Source organism: Apteryx mantelli, chromosome 2 (genome assembly GCF_036417845.1).
Source record: "Apteryx mantelli isolate bAptMan1 chromosome 2, bAptMan1.hap1, whole genome shotgun sequence".
Lineage (NCBI taxonomy): Eukaryota > Metazoa > Chordata > Aves > Apterygiformes > Apterygidae > Apteryx > Apteryx mantelli.
The window spans coordinates 39,609,788-39,625,775 of NC_089979.1; the positions used below are offsets into that span (position 1 = coordinate 39,609,788).

The 15,988-nt window shown below is 36.5% G+C and overlaps 1 protein-coding gene across 5 annotated transcripts in view; it reads right to left on the bottom strand.

Moving 5' to 3' along the window:
• PDE7A (phosphodiesterase 7A) overlaps positions 1-15,988 on the bottom strand; it is a 77,123-nt gene that overhangs the window by 39,720 nt on the left and 21,415 nt on the right. The window contains exon 1 of one of the 5 annotated variants that reach the window (XM_067290510.1): positions 3,616-3,731. The exons of the other annotated variants lie outside the window; for them this stretch is intronic. Coding sequence (XP_067146611.1) covers positions 3,616-3,675 — 60 coding nt within the window. The 5' untranslated portion in view covers positions 3,676-3,731. Of the gene's footprint in view, positions 1-3,615; positions 3,732-15,988 lie in introns of those variants that run through there. 5 annotated transcript variants of the gene reach the window in all.

Sequence of the window (15,988 nt, forward strand, 5' to 3'; positions counted from 1 at the left end):
CTCCCTCATTATTAATGAGAGGCCTACTCTCTGTAGCCTACACTAAGGTATCAGGATTATAATACTAAACATTGACCTTACTTATACAGTCAGGATGACTGTAGCATAGGCTGTATCAACCTTTAGAAACCTCTGGCTAAAAACCTAAAGGACACAATCTGACTTATGGCCCTTCAAAAAGCACACGAGCACTCTGAGTTGAGCTGAATTAGTCAGTCTCAGCTCTCAACCAAGAAAGTCTAACTCCTATTATGTTTATAGAAAGTCAATCCTTAAGTCCAAACTTATGTCAAATTATTCTACCAAAATTACCTTTTCTCTTTACCAACTTTCCTCCATTTCATAAATAACGTGAATTCCCTTAGAGTAAAATGGGATTTCTAGAGCTCTATCACCTTTTTGGTCTACCTAAAGCTTTGTATCTATTGACAACTGTAAGGGCACACTTGTCCTTGACTCTCTGCGCAAATCTCAAACAAGCCTCATTGCACCAGGCAGAGAGAATTACTTGTGCTCAAGCAGGGCTCAATTTTAATGTGTTCATACAGATTCCCTTTTCAAGCACAAGGATAACTTGACCCTGTGGGAATATCTGTTGTCCTCAAAGTGATTCAATAAATTCCTCAAATGGTTTGGTGAGGTTTTTACCCCTCCAATCCTTTCCACACACAAGTACAAAACTCTGAGCTGGGTGGGCTGTTTTGCTTCTGCACCGAAGACGGATGTCAAAAAGAGGATTTGGAAGTCAAAGAACTGGGTGCACTGGACTTCCTCCTTGTAACCTCATCTTAAATCTCAACTTCACATCAGAGTGGCATTTATTCTTCCAAAGGACAAAGGAAGAAAAGCCTTCATTTCTCCTATGTTTATCATATCTTTATGGAACGGGAATGGAGGAAGTTCAAAATAAGGTGAAAGATCCATTAATGGCGTAAGAAATACAATGATAAAAGTACTCCCCAAAAATTGGCAAAAGGAGCATCTACTAACAGAAATGTGAAGTCAGTTCTTTCTGGAAAAATCTTTTCACAATAGTATAGGAAATTAAAGGCCATTCAATAAAAATTACATGCCAAAATAACACATAGATATGTCTTCAAAGGGAAGCCACTTCAGTGATACTAGGCAGTATAGCATATACATATAACACTTGGAAACAGAGCACCTGCTGCTGTTCAAACCAAACAGAAAAGTTTCCATTGATATCATTTTTATCGCAATGACTTCCTAATCCAGTCCAGAGCAGAGCACCAGGATTACTGTTAAGCAGTTAATTTTGGCAAATGTCAGCTAGCCAGCATTCAGACCGTCAAGCAAAGCAACTCCTCGTTTCATTCTGTAACAGCACGAAGAAATTGATAAAGCGGCCAACCTTCAAAATTCACTGCTTCCCATTAGGATTAAACAATCTATGCTTTTTGGTGGAGTGTAACTCAGTTGTTTATTCAGATACTGGAGACAAAAAGAAAGTTATCATAGGACAGAAAAACAACTAGTTGGATATTTTTACTTGTTTGACTTTTCTAAGTTATTTGCCAGACAATCAAAGACACCAACTGTTCACAGAAGGAGAAAATGAGACCAAGTTTGGAGAAGCTGTTACAGCAATTGCAATTTTCTAACTACGCTGCATCAAGTACATACATCTGAATACAATTTAAGATTCTGTATAAGACAGTTTATCAACTATAAGCCCTCACAATGAGAAACTAATTAGACTGGATTTCTATATTATTGTATTTCAAAAGTGAAATTGTCATTTAACACGATTCCTATCAAACTAGAGATAAGAAAATATATTTAATTTCTGGAATGCCATGTAAATCAGCACCAACATTAGCTTTGTGTGTGTACATATAAAATTTTTGAGTGTCATAATTTTAATATTTTTTTCTGTATAAAGCTGTTTCATATCATCAGTCCCCCAAGATGGAAGACAATCATTGATAAACTCAGGTATTGTTTGAATGACAGTAGTTATATCTATCTATCTATCAAATATCTTTAAAAGTTGGTATCACTATTTTCTCTTGTACACCCATAAATGTAGCGTACAGCATCAGAAGATTTACCCAAAGTTTTATTATCATAAAAACTACTAGACTGACCAAAAATATACAAAACAAAAGCTTGAATACTGATCAGAAAAGTATAGTATAGTCAAAAAAAAGTAAACGACTTAAGTGAAGACTAAAAAATACAGGGGCATTATCTTTAGACACTAAGTCAGGATGGAAGGACGACACAAAAGCAATAGTATCGTGGGATGACTGGGTGAAGGCAACAAAAAACAGTTCTTCAAAAGAAACAGTCCTCAGCGTACTTAAAAACACAACAATAAATAACAGAGGTTTTTATGCTTAATTGTACTATCAGCTACCTAGAACTGCTAATTTTTCCCCACTTACAAAATTTTACAAATTAAATTACAGACATAATTCTTAAGTTGGCTTTCTGTGTAAAGTTAAAAAAACTATACTAGTAAAATGCAGGTGACATACTAGGCTAGCACACCAGTTGTAAAACTTTGGTAATCAGGATTTGCCTTCAGTCACAATTGAACATTTATTAACGTATTCTGGTCTTTTTCTTGATGTGACGAAGGTATCACAATTACTAGCAAGTAAATCTGCCTGGTTTTGCTTTTAGCAATTTTAGGACTGTGCTATTGGTACTCACTGAAGAGTATGGGCACAGATACCTGGCAAAGCTCGTTTTCACAATAAATGCAAATTCACATCTGTTCACACTCTTACTAATTGTACAAAACTGTTAAAATTCTGTATACAAGTAAAAACAAAAAAGCTAAGTACCTGAACTCTGTTTTTTTTTTTCAGTTTCCCTCCTTCTCTCCAATGATTCCAGCTTTCCCTCACAATCCTAAACAAAGTTATTACGCCTTTTAGTATCAACTCCAGCTTGGGCAGTGGGCTACTCTGCAAAGAGAATGGTCTCTCTCCAGACACTAATGTCAACTACATTTACTACTATAATATAAATTATGTGAGTCCCTTACAGTCTTTAGAACGATACAGTACAAACTCCTAATTTTGTCTACCATAAGCACACATTTTCCACAACACGAGCACCTAACATTGAAAGACTGCAAAGTAAGAGAAGTAGCTGGTATTTCACCTAAGCAAACAAAACTGGTATTTCCACTCCCGTAACCCTGAAACCAACCATACAAAAAAGGATATCCTGTCCAGGAAGCAACACACTCTCATTGGTGTTATTCTCACTTGGTTTAAAATTGTTTTCCCTTGTTTTCACAAAGCCTCTAAACTGCTACAAAATTGAAGATTTCCTAGGAAAGGCGGCAAACAAAGCCCCTGTCATTCAGAAGCCATTTCAGATCACTTTTCTCAGTCTCCTACCTGGCACTGCTACTACACACTCTTCACACTTCAAGAAAAGAAAAAATCCTCCTAAATTGAGCATAGGGAGTCATGTATGAACATTTAAGAAACACAGTATTACGTTGTGAATATTTCCAAAACAGATCAGAGTTAAAAAAGTAAAACTAAGCACTTGCAAAGAGAAGTTCTTAATGATTTGTTTTCTCTCAGGCTACTTAAAGCCATTTAGTCCAAACATAATAATACAACAGCCTACCTTAGAAGTAATCCATTTGATAAGGATCAGAGCTAAACACCAGATCAGTGCGATTCCCATTGGATCACCCAAAAGACCTGAAGCATAGTCTCGTCCCTGAACCTCGCCAGTGCTGAAAGCTGCTTGATCGTTTAAGAGCCTGATAAATAACAGGCGCTGGGGAGGCAGCAGGCAGCAAGGCACCGGCCGCAACGCAGACAGCTGCCGGGGCGCTACAGTCACCTGACAGCCCCAGTCACTCGTTCTGCTGCAGAAGTACTGCCCCGTATGTCGCCCTGCCAAGTACTTACTGAACAGGAAAGTTTTACAACCAGAGGACACAGTAAATATTAAAACCTTGCTAAATCCTATAGAAATTCTATAGGAAAATGTAAAACCCAAGATTGATTTTTTTTCTTGGTAATATATTTTAATACGGCAAGGCTTGCTAGACTGCAAGATCAGCAAAATATTATAAAGATTATTTATAAAAATACCAGTACTCAAAAAGCTCAGATAATTCAGGATTCTGTCTTGCCTTTAAATTTTATGGAGTGCCCTTTTCCAACACATTTCAGCAGAGCAGATACTCACAAATTCCTTTATCTCTGCCACCTGCTGAAGCAACTACTATGAACTCAACTTCAAGGTTTCAAGACTGCCTTTATAGCACATTACTATAAAGAATGCTATTGAGTTCATGCACTGAATGCAAGCAATCATGAAAAATAATCATGGTTCTCTAATCTCTTATGTCCACTAAATACCAAATCCCTTACACTACTTTTCTAGCTATACATACTCTGACTTATGCCTGAACCAGCATGTTCTTCAGTTCACTGCTCAAATGTTTGAACCCGTCTACAGTCTTCCCCCACCCGGCCATTTTCCAAGGTTTAGAAAGTAGGCTGGTTTCCTCTAAGAGCGCTGATGGTGCAGCCAAACAGTCCTACGTATTTGATGCAGCTTTGTGATTAAGCTGGTTAAAATCCTTAATTTCAGAAGTACGTAGAAATCTCAAATAGTTTGGGAAAAAAATCAGCTACAGAGGTAATACAGGACTCCATGAAACAGAATGAAGGATATCAAGGAGTTAAAAATGATGAAGTTGAGTCATTGAAAGAAAAATGGTAACGATATTCTGTTGTCGAGGAATTCATTTTTATTGTAAGAAGACTGTATTGCAAACTCAAACATGAGCACAACATCCAAAAATTAGCAGATTTAGCAAAGGAGTAACTTTAGCACTGAGAAATGAGTTCCCTCCTATTCACAGAAAAGGGGGAGATACACTGCAGTGGATTTTTCCTGAATGAAAAAAGGAAAAGACAAATGTAGATAGGGCTCTTTTTGTTATTAGGCATATTATAAAATATTTGTTTTGGCTTCTGAACTATAACCATAATCTCAGCACCAGCTGAAGCTAACTACAGCACCATTATACTCCAAAGCTGTATCTTCTGCTCTCCACCTGCCCTTGAAAACCAGTCAGACCAAAAACATGGGCAAGAACATTCAAAATGCACCTTATGGCACCTCACCTAACAATGTAGCACTTATCTAAAGGTCTATAGTCAAGTTCCCCTCAAAATATAAGCTGTCATGGAAGTAGCTGTGAAAACATTACCATCTCCAAACACTTGACAACAGTAAGATCCCCTGACAATCAGTCATTACCAGTCAGTAATTTTTTTTTTTAATCAATAAATGGCATTAGGCTATATCTACATTAGCGATTTGGAACAACTGGAACAGATCAAAACACAGCTGCTGCTGAGGTTCTTACATCTATGCTATATGATGCTCAGGATTTTTATTTAAAACTAAACTTAGTTCAGCTTCCTGAACCAGACTCTACCACAAGGCATTCAAAGCTGCCAAAATGCCTGATAATTGGTCAAATCCCCATGTCCCTGTGCAGGGTTACAGGATATATGGTGCATGCAAGGAGTGGAATGGTTTAGTTTCCTTTGAAAGGAGCCTAGTTTGCACACACCAAAACCACTCTGAAAATCAAGCCAATGGGTATGATAAATAGGGACAATGAGGTGAGTTGGCTCAAAACTGAACCAGCTCCAGTTCAAAATACGAACCCAGACATAGCCTTAGATTCTTTGGTAGAACACACACTCCCCTCTGTTGCCACTATTTTCAATCCCTGATCAATCTTCTCAGTTTCCTGTCACAAAATGCATAAAGATGTCCATGGAGTAAGTGGGTTGTCTTATCCCTGGGGCACAGAGCACATCTTTCTTTCACTCTTATAGCCAAAACACAACATTATCTTAGAAAACATACAAAATAAACCCCCTTTGTTCTGGCCTCATCAGTAATTTCTTCTCATTGAGAATGTCTCTTAAGGCATTGTCTAGTGCATAAATTTAAAACCAGAACACAGAAAAAAATTGCTTGTTGGTATTATTTGTTTTAACTATGGCTTGGCAACCAAAAGACTTTTTCAGTAACAGGATTTTGAATTTGGGGACAGAAGAAGTCCAAGAAGTGCACCGATTTGTATGATTTGTATGAGAACATCAACAGAGAAGCTGAAGAGAACTGACAAGAGAAAATACTGCTTTGAAGAGTTCTGTTAACAATTCTGAGATAAGGGAGCAATAAATGATGTTTTACAAGCATATGAAAGAAATTATTCAAGATCATTATAGCAAGTATGGTAAAGTCTCATGTGTAAGACTACATAAAAATATGATGGTCCTGAATTCCCTCTGTGTTAACATATTACCCAGTATGCAATCTAATTTCTGGGAGTGTAAACAATGACACTTGGGCTGCTGATATAACCATCTTGAAATGAAGCAGCACACCAGAAAGAACAGTTACCATATATTATTTTTTCTTCTAAAAATTATGGACATTCATAAGGCTGTTTCATTTCCTTTTTTCCTTCTCTTTTGCTTTCTTTCTTAAAAGCAAACAAACAAAAAACCACCCACACACCACACTACTTCATAAATTCTTTATTTAGATTCCCTAAAATTCATTTTCTCAATGCATGCAGAGATACCATGCTTGATAATGCAAGATTTCCAGTACTTAACACCTAATTATAGCATACAAGCTATTATCTAGTTCTCCATCCTTACCATCAGCTCAAATATACAAGTGCAACTGGTATCTCTGACAGTTTGCAAACAAACATAAACATCCCAATCAAGTTAATTTAAATAATTTTATAAGGTATTGCAGACACTTCTAAGCAGTCAAAGGCATTTTTTGCTACAATTTTTGCATTTGCTGAGTATGCTTTCCTGTGTAACCCCGTAAAAAATAAGAATTCATTATCAATATATCGGAAAGCACACAGGGCCTTAGAATAGTTCTTACAGAGATTCCAGTAAAGAAATTGTTATATCAGTTTGGTCTTGTTTTGAAACTGGCAGCGTGGGACCAGCTTCTAGCAGATCCAAAGTAGCCCTCCATTAATATGCCATGGTGATCTGCAAAGATTCACCGGTTTCTATATATGCTCCTAGAGATCCACAAGGCTCCACGTAGAAGCCTATTAATTCCTATTACCTTACTCTCTTAAGTACTAAGTACAGGATCCCAGTTTTGCTACTTGTGTAGTTCTAAATACCCATCTGTTCAAAACCTACAAATTTTATCAATTTCTGCAATCCTGAAGAATGACTCAGTGCTGTCTTACAAACCTCAATAACTACCATCTTTACAAAAGTTTCTTTAAACACTTCCCCACACATGCACAAAAGAAACCTCAGTAACACCTGTAGGAAATCCAGAGATGAAAACCAGCAACATATTTCACAATCATTACTGGGTCTTGTATGGCAAGATTTCCATCTATGAAAAGTATTGTTGTAACAGTAATGTGGGTAGCCATTGCCGCTGCCCAAACCAACAGTTAAATACCGGACTCAAGGAAGAAAAAAAGGAGAAAACATACCATTACTATTTATGGGTACTGAGAATAGATCTTAAATTTCATTTTTTTTTTATATATATATATATATATATATACACACACACATATACACACACACACACTCTGACAAACTTTACAAATGCTACTTCTGCTTATGCTTTAATTTAAAATGTTATCTAAGCATTTTTATATCAATTCAACTTTTAATTAAAATATTGCCATGTTAGTTTATGTCACAACCGAGATCCAAAATTCTAGCTACTCTGCTTATTAATACAGATACATATCATCTAGTGAGCAATAAGTGAACGTGAAAAATTAAAGAAAGTTCACAAAATTTGCCTTCATTACCACACATAAATGGTAATAACCTAACTCACTGCAATTAAACTCAAAGGTTTGTTGATCTTAAACCTAGGCTCAGAACTGCTGTCACAAAGGGAACTGCAGACTCCAAAGCCAACGATCACCACCTAACTCAAACCATAAGCAACTGGGAGCTCAGACTTAGGAATTTTCTGAAGGAGAACTTTTTATTTTTGGCCTTCTTCCACTTTAGTCTTCAATAAGTTACAGAAAGCACTAAAATCCCCTTAAAAAAAAAAGAGGATTCAATCTCAGTGAATGAAAGGAAGTTAGTAACCTTAAATTTCTGTACCATCACAGTTGTTCAACATAGCAATGGAAAACTACCAGAATCATTCTGTGAGCACTGTAGACAACATTTCCAAACAGGATATCTGGATGTTCCGTATTTTGGTAAACAAATCACACAAATCTTTTCCAAAGTAAGCATGCTCTTAAATGTTGAATTTTTCGGATGGCTATGAGCAAATATGAGGGAAGTTTAAAAAAAGTCACATTTATGAAAGTTAATAGACATTGCCCAGTGTAACACTGAGAAAGTGATTAGGCAAAAAGGCCTGCATCTCAGTTGAGGAGTGGATGAGAATGCAACTTAATTTCTCTGTGTAAGGTTGAACATCTAAAGTACATCATTCTAAAATGCTTCTTTTGCAATACAAATTAGAATAAACTCTTAGTGCCTCTCTCATATGATAAATTTTAGTTAATCTGTTGATTTACCTAATGCAGTAAACTTCAGAATTTCTAAAAAGACCATCGCTAAAATGGACCGTGACTGTACCTGTTTGTACTATAAAATATTTGTCCTTATCAAAAACATATCTAGCTGAAGAACTGATATTCTATAGTACAGGAGATGGACCACTGTACACATGTTGCAATTAATATCTGTTCACAGCACTAGCTTACTCAGTCTTGGAGAAATTTTTCTCTTAGACAAAAGTTCTATTCTTTCTCAATTTTTTCAGGCACCTGTTTTCTGAGGCTGCTCACTTTCAATTACCTTTTTAGAGGAGCATTCACCTCCGAAAAGTGTATAAAACACCTCTCAAGTGGGAGCCGATAAGGGAAGGGTGTTGGAAACGGTTTTCCAAACTGTTCCAGCATTTGTCTTCCAGGTCAAAGAGTGATTTGCCTTTTTGAATGAGTAATCTCTTTTAAAAATAATAAAGGTTATTTCAATAATAGCCTAGTATACATAAGTTACTTTAAAGTCTCTCAGTGGAAATAATCTCCATACCTTTCTTTGTCAAAAGCCTCAGTGACCTCTCCTTTTGGAGTTCTTCTCTCCAGAGGGTTTAAAAGAATTCTTATTTAAAAGAGTAGAAAAATACTTTAGTTGCTCATAGAATAAGTTTTTGGAAGTATAAAGCCTTTGGCAGATTGTTCTCTTAGACTTAGGATAGACCTGGAGAAAAAGAAGCTATCAGGAAAACTGAGTTTAATGCAATTTAAATGCATTTTTATACACACTTCCAAGAGCCTTACTTTTAGTGGGCCATTAGATATGAAATGCTTTACCTTAGTACTCTCAAAAAAGACCACCATGTCCAAGATTATTTTAAGTAACGCTCATCTAAGTTTATCAGAAGTATGTCCTCAACTAGTAAGCACAACTACAGCCATCTTCCGGGGGTGGGGGTGAGTGTAGCCATACCCATGTTAATATCTTTTAGTCCTTGTGGGCTAGCTTCCAGTTGTGAATTTTCACTCCTGTTTAATCAAATCTCCAGTCAAGTGAAGACTCGCATAGTATTTCAAGATTCATTTAAGATGCTCTCCCATTTTCTACTTCCCCAATCTGTATTTCCTTCCCAGAAGCTCAGTGATGTCGAACATTTTTTTGTTCAATCCACAGAGCTTAGATTTCTGCTTCTCTCCAGAGAAGAGATGTTGGTAAGGAGAAGTTAAACTCCACCTTTACCAAATCTTCTTGAAATAAGCAAAAAAGATTATTAAAAAGTTATTAAGATGGCAGTCTGCACATATATACTTTTTTTTTTTTTTTTTTTTTTTAGGAAACATTCATTTTTCAGCTGTCTTTAGGACTTTGAGGCGAGGCTTACTACCTTGGGCAGAGAACCGTGTTAGCACAGTTGCACGTGTTGCACAGATGCTCAGCCAGGACTGGCCTACATCAGTTTGTATCCGTCTACATCTATTTGCAGACACTGTCATCTGCCCATTTACAAAAGGTCTGTGACACAGCAAGAAATCAGACTGTGTTTTCAGAGCCTTTGCTTGTGCTTTTGAAGAGGAAAAAATGGTAAGGTTGTTGTTACAAGAGAAGGGCAGTCAGAGCCTCAGAGTGCACTACTTTCACTAAAGATAGACTGTTCTGAAGATGAGATGCAAGAAGTTCAAGTTTTAACTGCTCTGAGTGACTGTGCTTCACTATTAATTGTATCTTTACAAATACTGAATGGTATACTAGAAGAAACTGGCAAGTAATTTCAATTCCATCATACTTCACATATTGCAATTAACCTGGTTATATTAGTGAAAACAGATGAACAGTAATATGTGACATGAAAAACTGCCGATGTTCTAGACTTTGTAATAAAACATTTATGTTCTGTTTCTAAAGCACATCTCTTGAATTGTGAAAGTCTACCTTACTGCCTTTCTTGTATTTAAGTGGAAACCTAAATACAAAATACAGACATTATAATCTCAAAAAAAGAACAGCATAACAAAATTATCAACACATTACAACACCAAATAAAAAAACTTGCAGGAATTTAAGTCACAGTAGTTACACCTTATTATAATCCTTCATAAATTATCCATAGAAGGTGCCAAGCACACAAGAGGTTTGCCCTCTAAATTCAATACTTAAACTTTTTTTTCCTGTTTGACAGAACAACTTCTCCAATAACTTTTATGCTTATGTATGTGTTTATGAACACTACTAGCTCCCCTCTGCAGGGGATGAGAGTTACTAGAAGTGCGTGCGTGGAAAGGGGCACATCAGGGCTTCCCCACACAGCAGCCACATGCATGAATTTCTCCTGACACGTCTGCTTATCCCATGAGCCCAAAGAACGGCACAATGCAGCGCAGTGGCTGAAGGCTGCAAGGCATAGGGGCAGCGTACAACGGGAGCCGCAACTCTCCACTACCTGACTTCTCCCTGACCTCTCTCTCATTCAGACATGAACAGTAATCACAAATTAACAGACCGAGTCAACAAAAACTGATAGCTTTTATTTGGCTCCCAAGTGATGGGTAATCTCCCATAACTATGAGGGCCCCCCTCTCTCTAAGCCTTAGACTTGGTTCTTGCTAGCCAGTATTTGCTACTCTAATACTGCTAGAAGAAGATACTCTCAAAACCCATCTCTGTGCACACTTCTGTTCACTTCGTAGTATTTGTAGGGTAGTTTACACAGAATTCAAGTATTGACAACTACAAGACTCCCCAGGCTCCACAGTATTTATTAAACAGGTATTTATTCAAGGATTTTAGATACAAATTTCATTTTTTATTAAAAAAAAAGATTAAAGGTTCCCACAGAAAAAAAAAAATGTATTTCTGTATTTTCCTAGGGACACAGGCATGTGCTGAAGCTCCAAAAATACACTAAACATTAAAAAGGCAGTAATAAAATCATCTTTGTTTCTGGTTATTTGTGAGCAGTTATTTGAAAATAAGAAAATGATGCCAAAAGAGATTATATTTAAAGGGCAAAAACTGGAAGTTTCAGATCAATAAATTAAGGAAAGTTAGGCAACACAATACCTGAAACAAATCAAATCTTCCTTTTATTTTGCTATTATGTGATCAGTTCCATCAAAACATCCAAATGAATACAGAGGATAAACACCGAAACTGGTATTATCATATGCTGTCAAATGCACAGATCAATATAACATTTTATTTAGAATGTAATAGCATCACAAGTAAAAATAATAATTAACCTAAATAGTCATTACAGAGTTTACAAAGATTAAAGAGATTCAAAAAAAGATCACACTGGCCATTCCCAAACACTGCACAAAAAAGCAAATCACATAAAAGGAGCAACATATACTCTCTGAAGTATATAAAAAAAAAAAAGGTTAAGAGAAGTTAAATTAGCCAACTACATTCAACTTTTCACCTCAAAAAAATCTAACATTTTAAGCTTGTGAAAAATATATTGGCAGTGTTATGGTTTCTGCTAGCACACGCTTTCTGGTGATAATTCACCTGAAGACTCATCTTCACTAAACACTGATGTTTCAGAACTTGCTCATGCACCATATCCAGAAATGCTTGTAGCCTTTCATAGGTTTTCCCAAGAGCTAATTAAACCTATGCCCATTAAGGTTAAGCAGACCAATTTCAGCTGAGCTACTAAAACTCAGAAGAGCTCTCATGAGACTGGCACACTGAAAACTCTTAACTTTTCAAATGCCGCAGTTGCACGCCTGCCATTTCAATGCCTCCCGTCACTTCCTAGACAGCAATGCATTATTGCCAGCTTCCCACCTTGGGTATCAAGCTGCCCATACATCCTTGGCTCATGCACTCCCAAACTCTCCTACTCTGACCTTTAACAGATGCAAATCTTTTTTTACAGTGAATTCTTTAAAGACTTGTTAACGTTTTATAATGGTATTTTCATGCAACACTGATCTTTCATAGAACACATTATTACACTTCTGTAAATCACATATTTATTGCATACCATTAATATTCTGTTTGTATGTGGGAGCCAGCAATTCGTGCATCCGAGGATTTTTCATCCAAAACCTACTCATTTATTTCAGCATCTCACCCACTAGCAAGATGAAGCTGTACCAGTAAGAGAGAGATTATTAGTACTGTGTCTTGGCTTATGTCTGCATATCAAACTGAAAAGGAGTATGTGTCTGAGACACTGAAAAGATTCAGTCTTCTAGTGCAGAGACAACAGCATAAAATAATCTTTCTTGGATACAAAGAAAAAAAAATTTTTTTAAGAATAACCAGTACTAAGAGAGATATGGATGACAGACTAATAGAAGAATTACAAGCTCAAAATTAATCTAGCCAAAGTCTCAGGCAAAAATTCCGTATAAGAATGCAGCCCCAGACTAGGCTAAAAGAGGTATGAAAATGGGCATAACCATTTCTTTAATAGATTAATACATTTCTTGATATATTCCACAGCTGACACATTGACATGAAATAAAGGTGGAAAACTAGAAGAAAAAGCTGAGGGACTTCTTAAACTACAACTAATATCCTTCTACAGCCTTCTCAAAAATACAATATTCTTGTACAGCCTTCTCGTTACTCAACTTGAATGTAACATTCTATTACACATTTTCCTCTCTCCATTTAATTCGTACCACATTCCAAAGTCTCCCGCAATTAGAAACCACTTTTAAGTAATCTCCTTTATAGGGATTTCAGAGCAGCATACATCTGAATTTAATATTCCATTTTGGAAGGTAATGAGATGGTACTTTCATTGTCAAAGTTTAAAATTAAATAGAAATTCAATTTAAGGATAGAGTATAAAAAACTTTCAATAGGATTTAGAAGATTTACATTTGTAAAATTAAGTGAAATCTCTATTTTATTTAGTTATCCAGCACAGATACAGAAAAACAACAACATACAATTGTTGTATTGTTTCTTAAAGAAGCAAGAATCCTAGCAGTACCAACAAGACCGTTTATCTCTGAAGCTCCTCACCACCCACTGGACACCTGTCAGTCTTGGCACTGGCCTTTATGTGCCCATGTAAAGAAGATTTTGCATGGCATATCCCTCTCTTGACCAAATTAGGCTAACCTCATCTGCATTGACATCAGTGCCTATAATTTTGGAATCTCGTCGACAGAAATAGCTTTATCACAGGGCCCAGCATACAAATTAAGCATCTGTATAGGGCATGTTGAACTTGTGGAAGTGATGAAAAGCTGTAGTGGAAAATCTTAGCATGCGCTTTGAAGCAATATCTAATTAAGGCAACAGTTAGATACTTTAGGGGAATTTACTGTTTAAAGTCTTGGTTTTAGTTGTCTTGCAATATTTTTTGTTTGCACACAAGTTATTGTTAAAACCTGTCATTTTAACTAAAAACTGAACAGTAAAGTTTAATTTAGCACATTTGAAAGCATTATAATATTTCAGATACAAAAAAAATTGCACAAATTTTTATGAACAGTTCCCAATTTTGGTCTTCAAATTCAGTTTTATTAATCATTCCATTGTTCTTTGAGAAGCCATTTTAACTAGTTATGAGATTACCCCCAGTACTAAACTTGTACTGTGTGTAATAAACTAAGAATACTAAGACACAATTAATTTTATCAATGTTATATCACTTAGACAGTAAAGGGAAAGTCTAGCATGTCGGATGATCATAATTTCCTTATGAATGTATTGATTTAATTTTATAAAGGGACTTCTGGAAAGAAACACATTTGGAAAATGAGCGAAGAGCAAGAGAGGAATAACTGCATGCCTGTAGCATAATTCCAGGCTCCAGGAGAAGCATCTCATCATACTGTCAGAAGCGGGAGCCTGCAGATCACAAGGCGTACAGAACCATTGCAGGCATGCGCAGGAGGGAAGGAGGATCTGCTGTCAGTTATTGTTCCCAAGATGACAGAAGACAGACATGAGTCTCAATATAATTAAAGCCTTTCTCACCTTATGAAGGAATTTTAAGCCTTATAGAAATATAGATGAGCATGTAGAATTAAAGATCAGAACAAAAGCATAATAGAGAACACTAAAAACATTCTTTGCTTTAAAATGGTTACTGAGTACGGATGTCATTGCTACTGAAGGGAACAGTACTGGAAGCTCTAAGCCTACCCCCAAAGACTTACCAAAAAAAACATAGGAAGAAATGAAACCCAGCTTGTAGTTCAAGATTCCACAGCAGAGTGAAAAAAATTGCGAGGTAGGCAGCAGAGCTTTGTTTCCCATGCTGTATCACTGCACACCTATCACAATTACCCCAACTTCTTCTCTCTTGCTTACTACACAAAATCAAAAGTTACTCCTCACGACTCTAAACAAAACTTTCCACATACAATCAAACAGCTCACACTCATCACACTGTCACCTCTTTTCCTCATATTCCCCCAAACAGCAGTGCAGGAGAAAAGGAGAGCAGAGGCACCATGTACCACAGTAGACTGACCAGCCTGGTCCAAGCCCTGTTGCGTTCTGCGCCAGAAAACTTCTTCAGCAATTCACTGGTGAAAAGCCTCACTCTTGGACTTTCATTCACTTGACAAATTGTGAATAGTAAACAATTTCTCAAATCCAAAAAACAGTAGATCAATTGATCCTCAACACTGAATTCTGCTTTGAGAGAGACGAGTATTTCTTGTGAATGATTTCTTTTTTTTTAATAAGGACATTTTGGACACTTCCTTCCCGACAAATAATATTTTATTTTCCACAATATCTGCATTATTTTCTCTTTACTGTATTAAAAGTTATTCACAGAAATAAAACATTAGCCAACATAGTCAGCTATTTATAAGCCAGGCTTCTGAGGTCCTTAATTTTAGAAAAAAATCATTAAGAGAATAAAAACCAGAAAACGTTGGTGCAGCTTAAGTGAATTCTCTTACAGCACATACAACTTTTTGCAGATGAAGAGTAAGACTAGAGACTTTTTCCGCAGAGCTCCTAACTCAATTTAGGCACAGAGGATGACGCTCATGTAATTAAGTCATCACTCTTGACTTAAAAAGAATAAAGTGAAAGGCCTGTAATGGCAATAGGCTTCACATATGCCAACTGCTCAGACTGAAGGCAGAATTAATTTTCTAAGATGCTTCTCTACACCACTCATCAAAAACTATCTGAGCACTTCCCAAGTATTAATCTTTATACTGAGCTGGGGTTTTGAAGAGATTAGAGCCCAAATATCACTTCTTCTGGGCCCTCAATTTAAGACTGCTAGAATTGTATTCTTCAGTTTTTATTACATATAGTCCTCACATAAGCATAGCTCCCTGGCTTAGTTTTCTTCTCCTTTTGGGAGGCGCAGAGGGAAGGGAAGGCAAATACGGCTGCAAGATCTCAATTCAAGCACTTAATAGATGAGGAATACACAATCATGATATAGAAAAAGCCTGATGTACATATCTGCGCTAATAAGCAACTAGGAGATGGAAGTATGG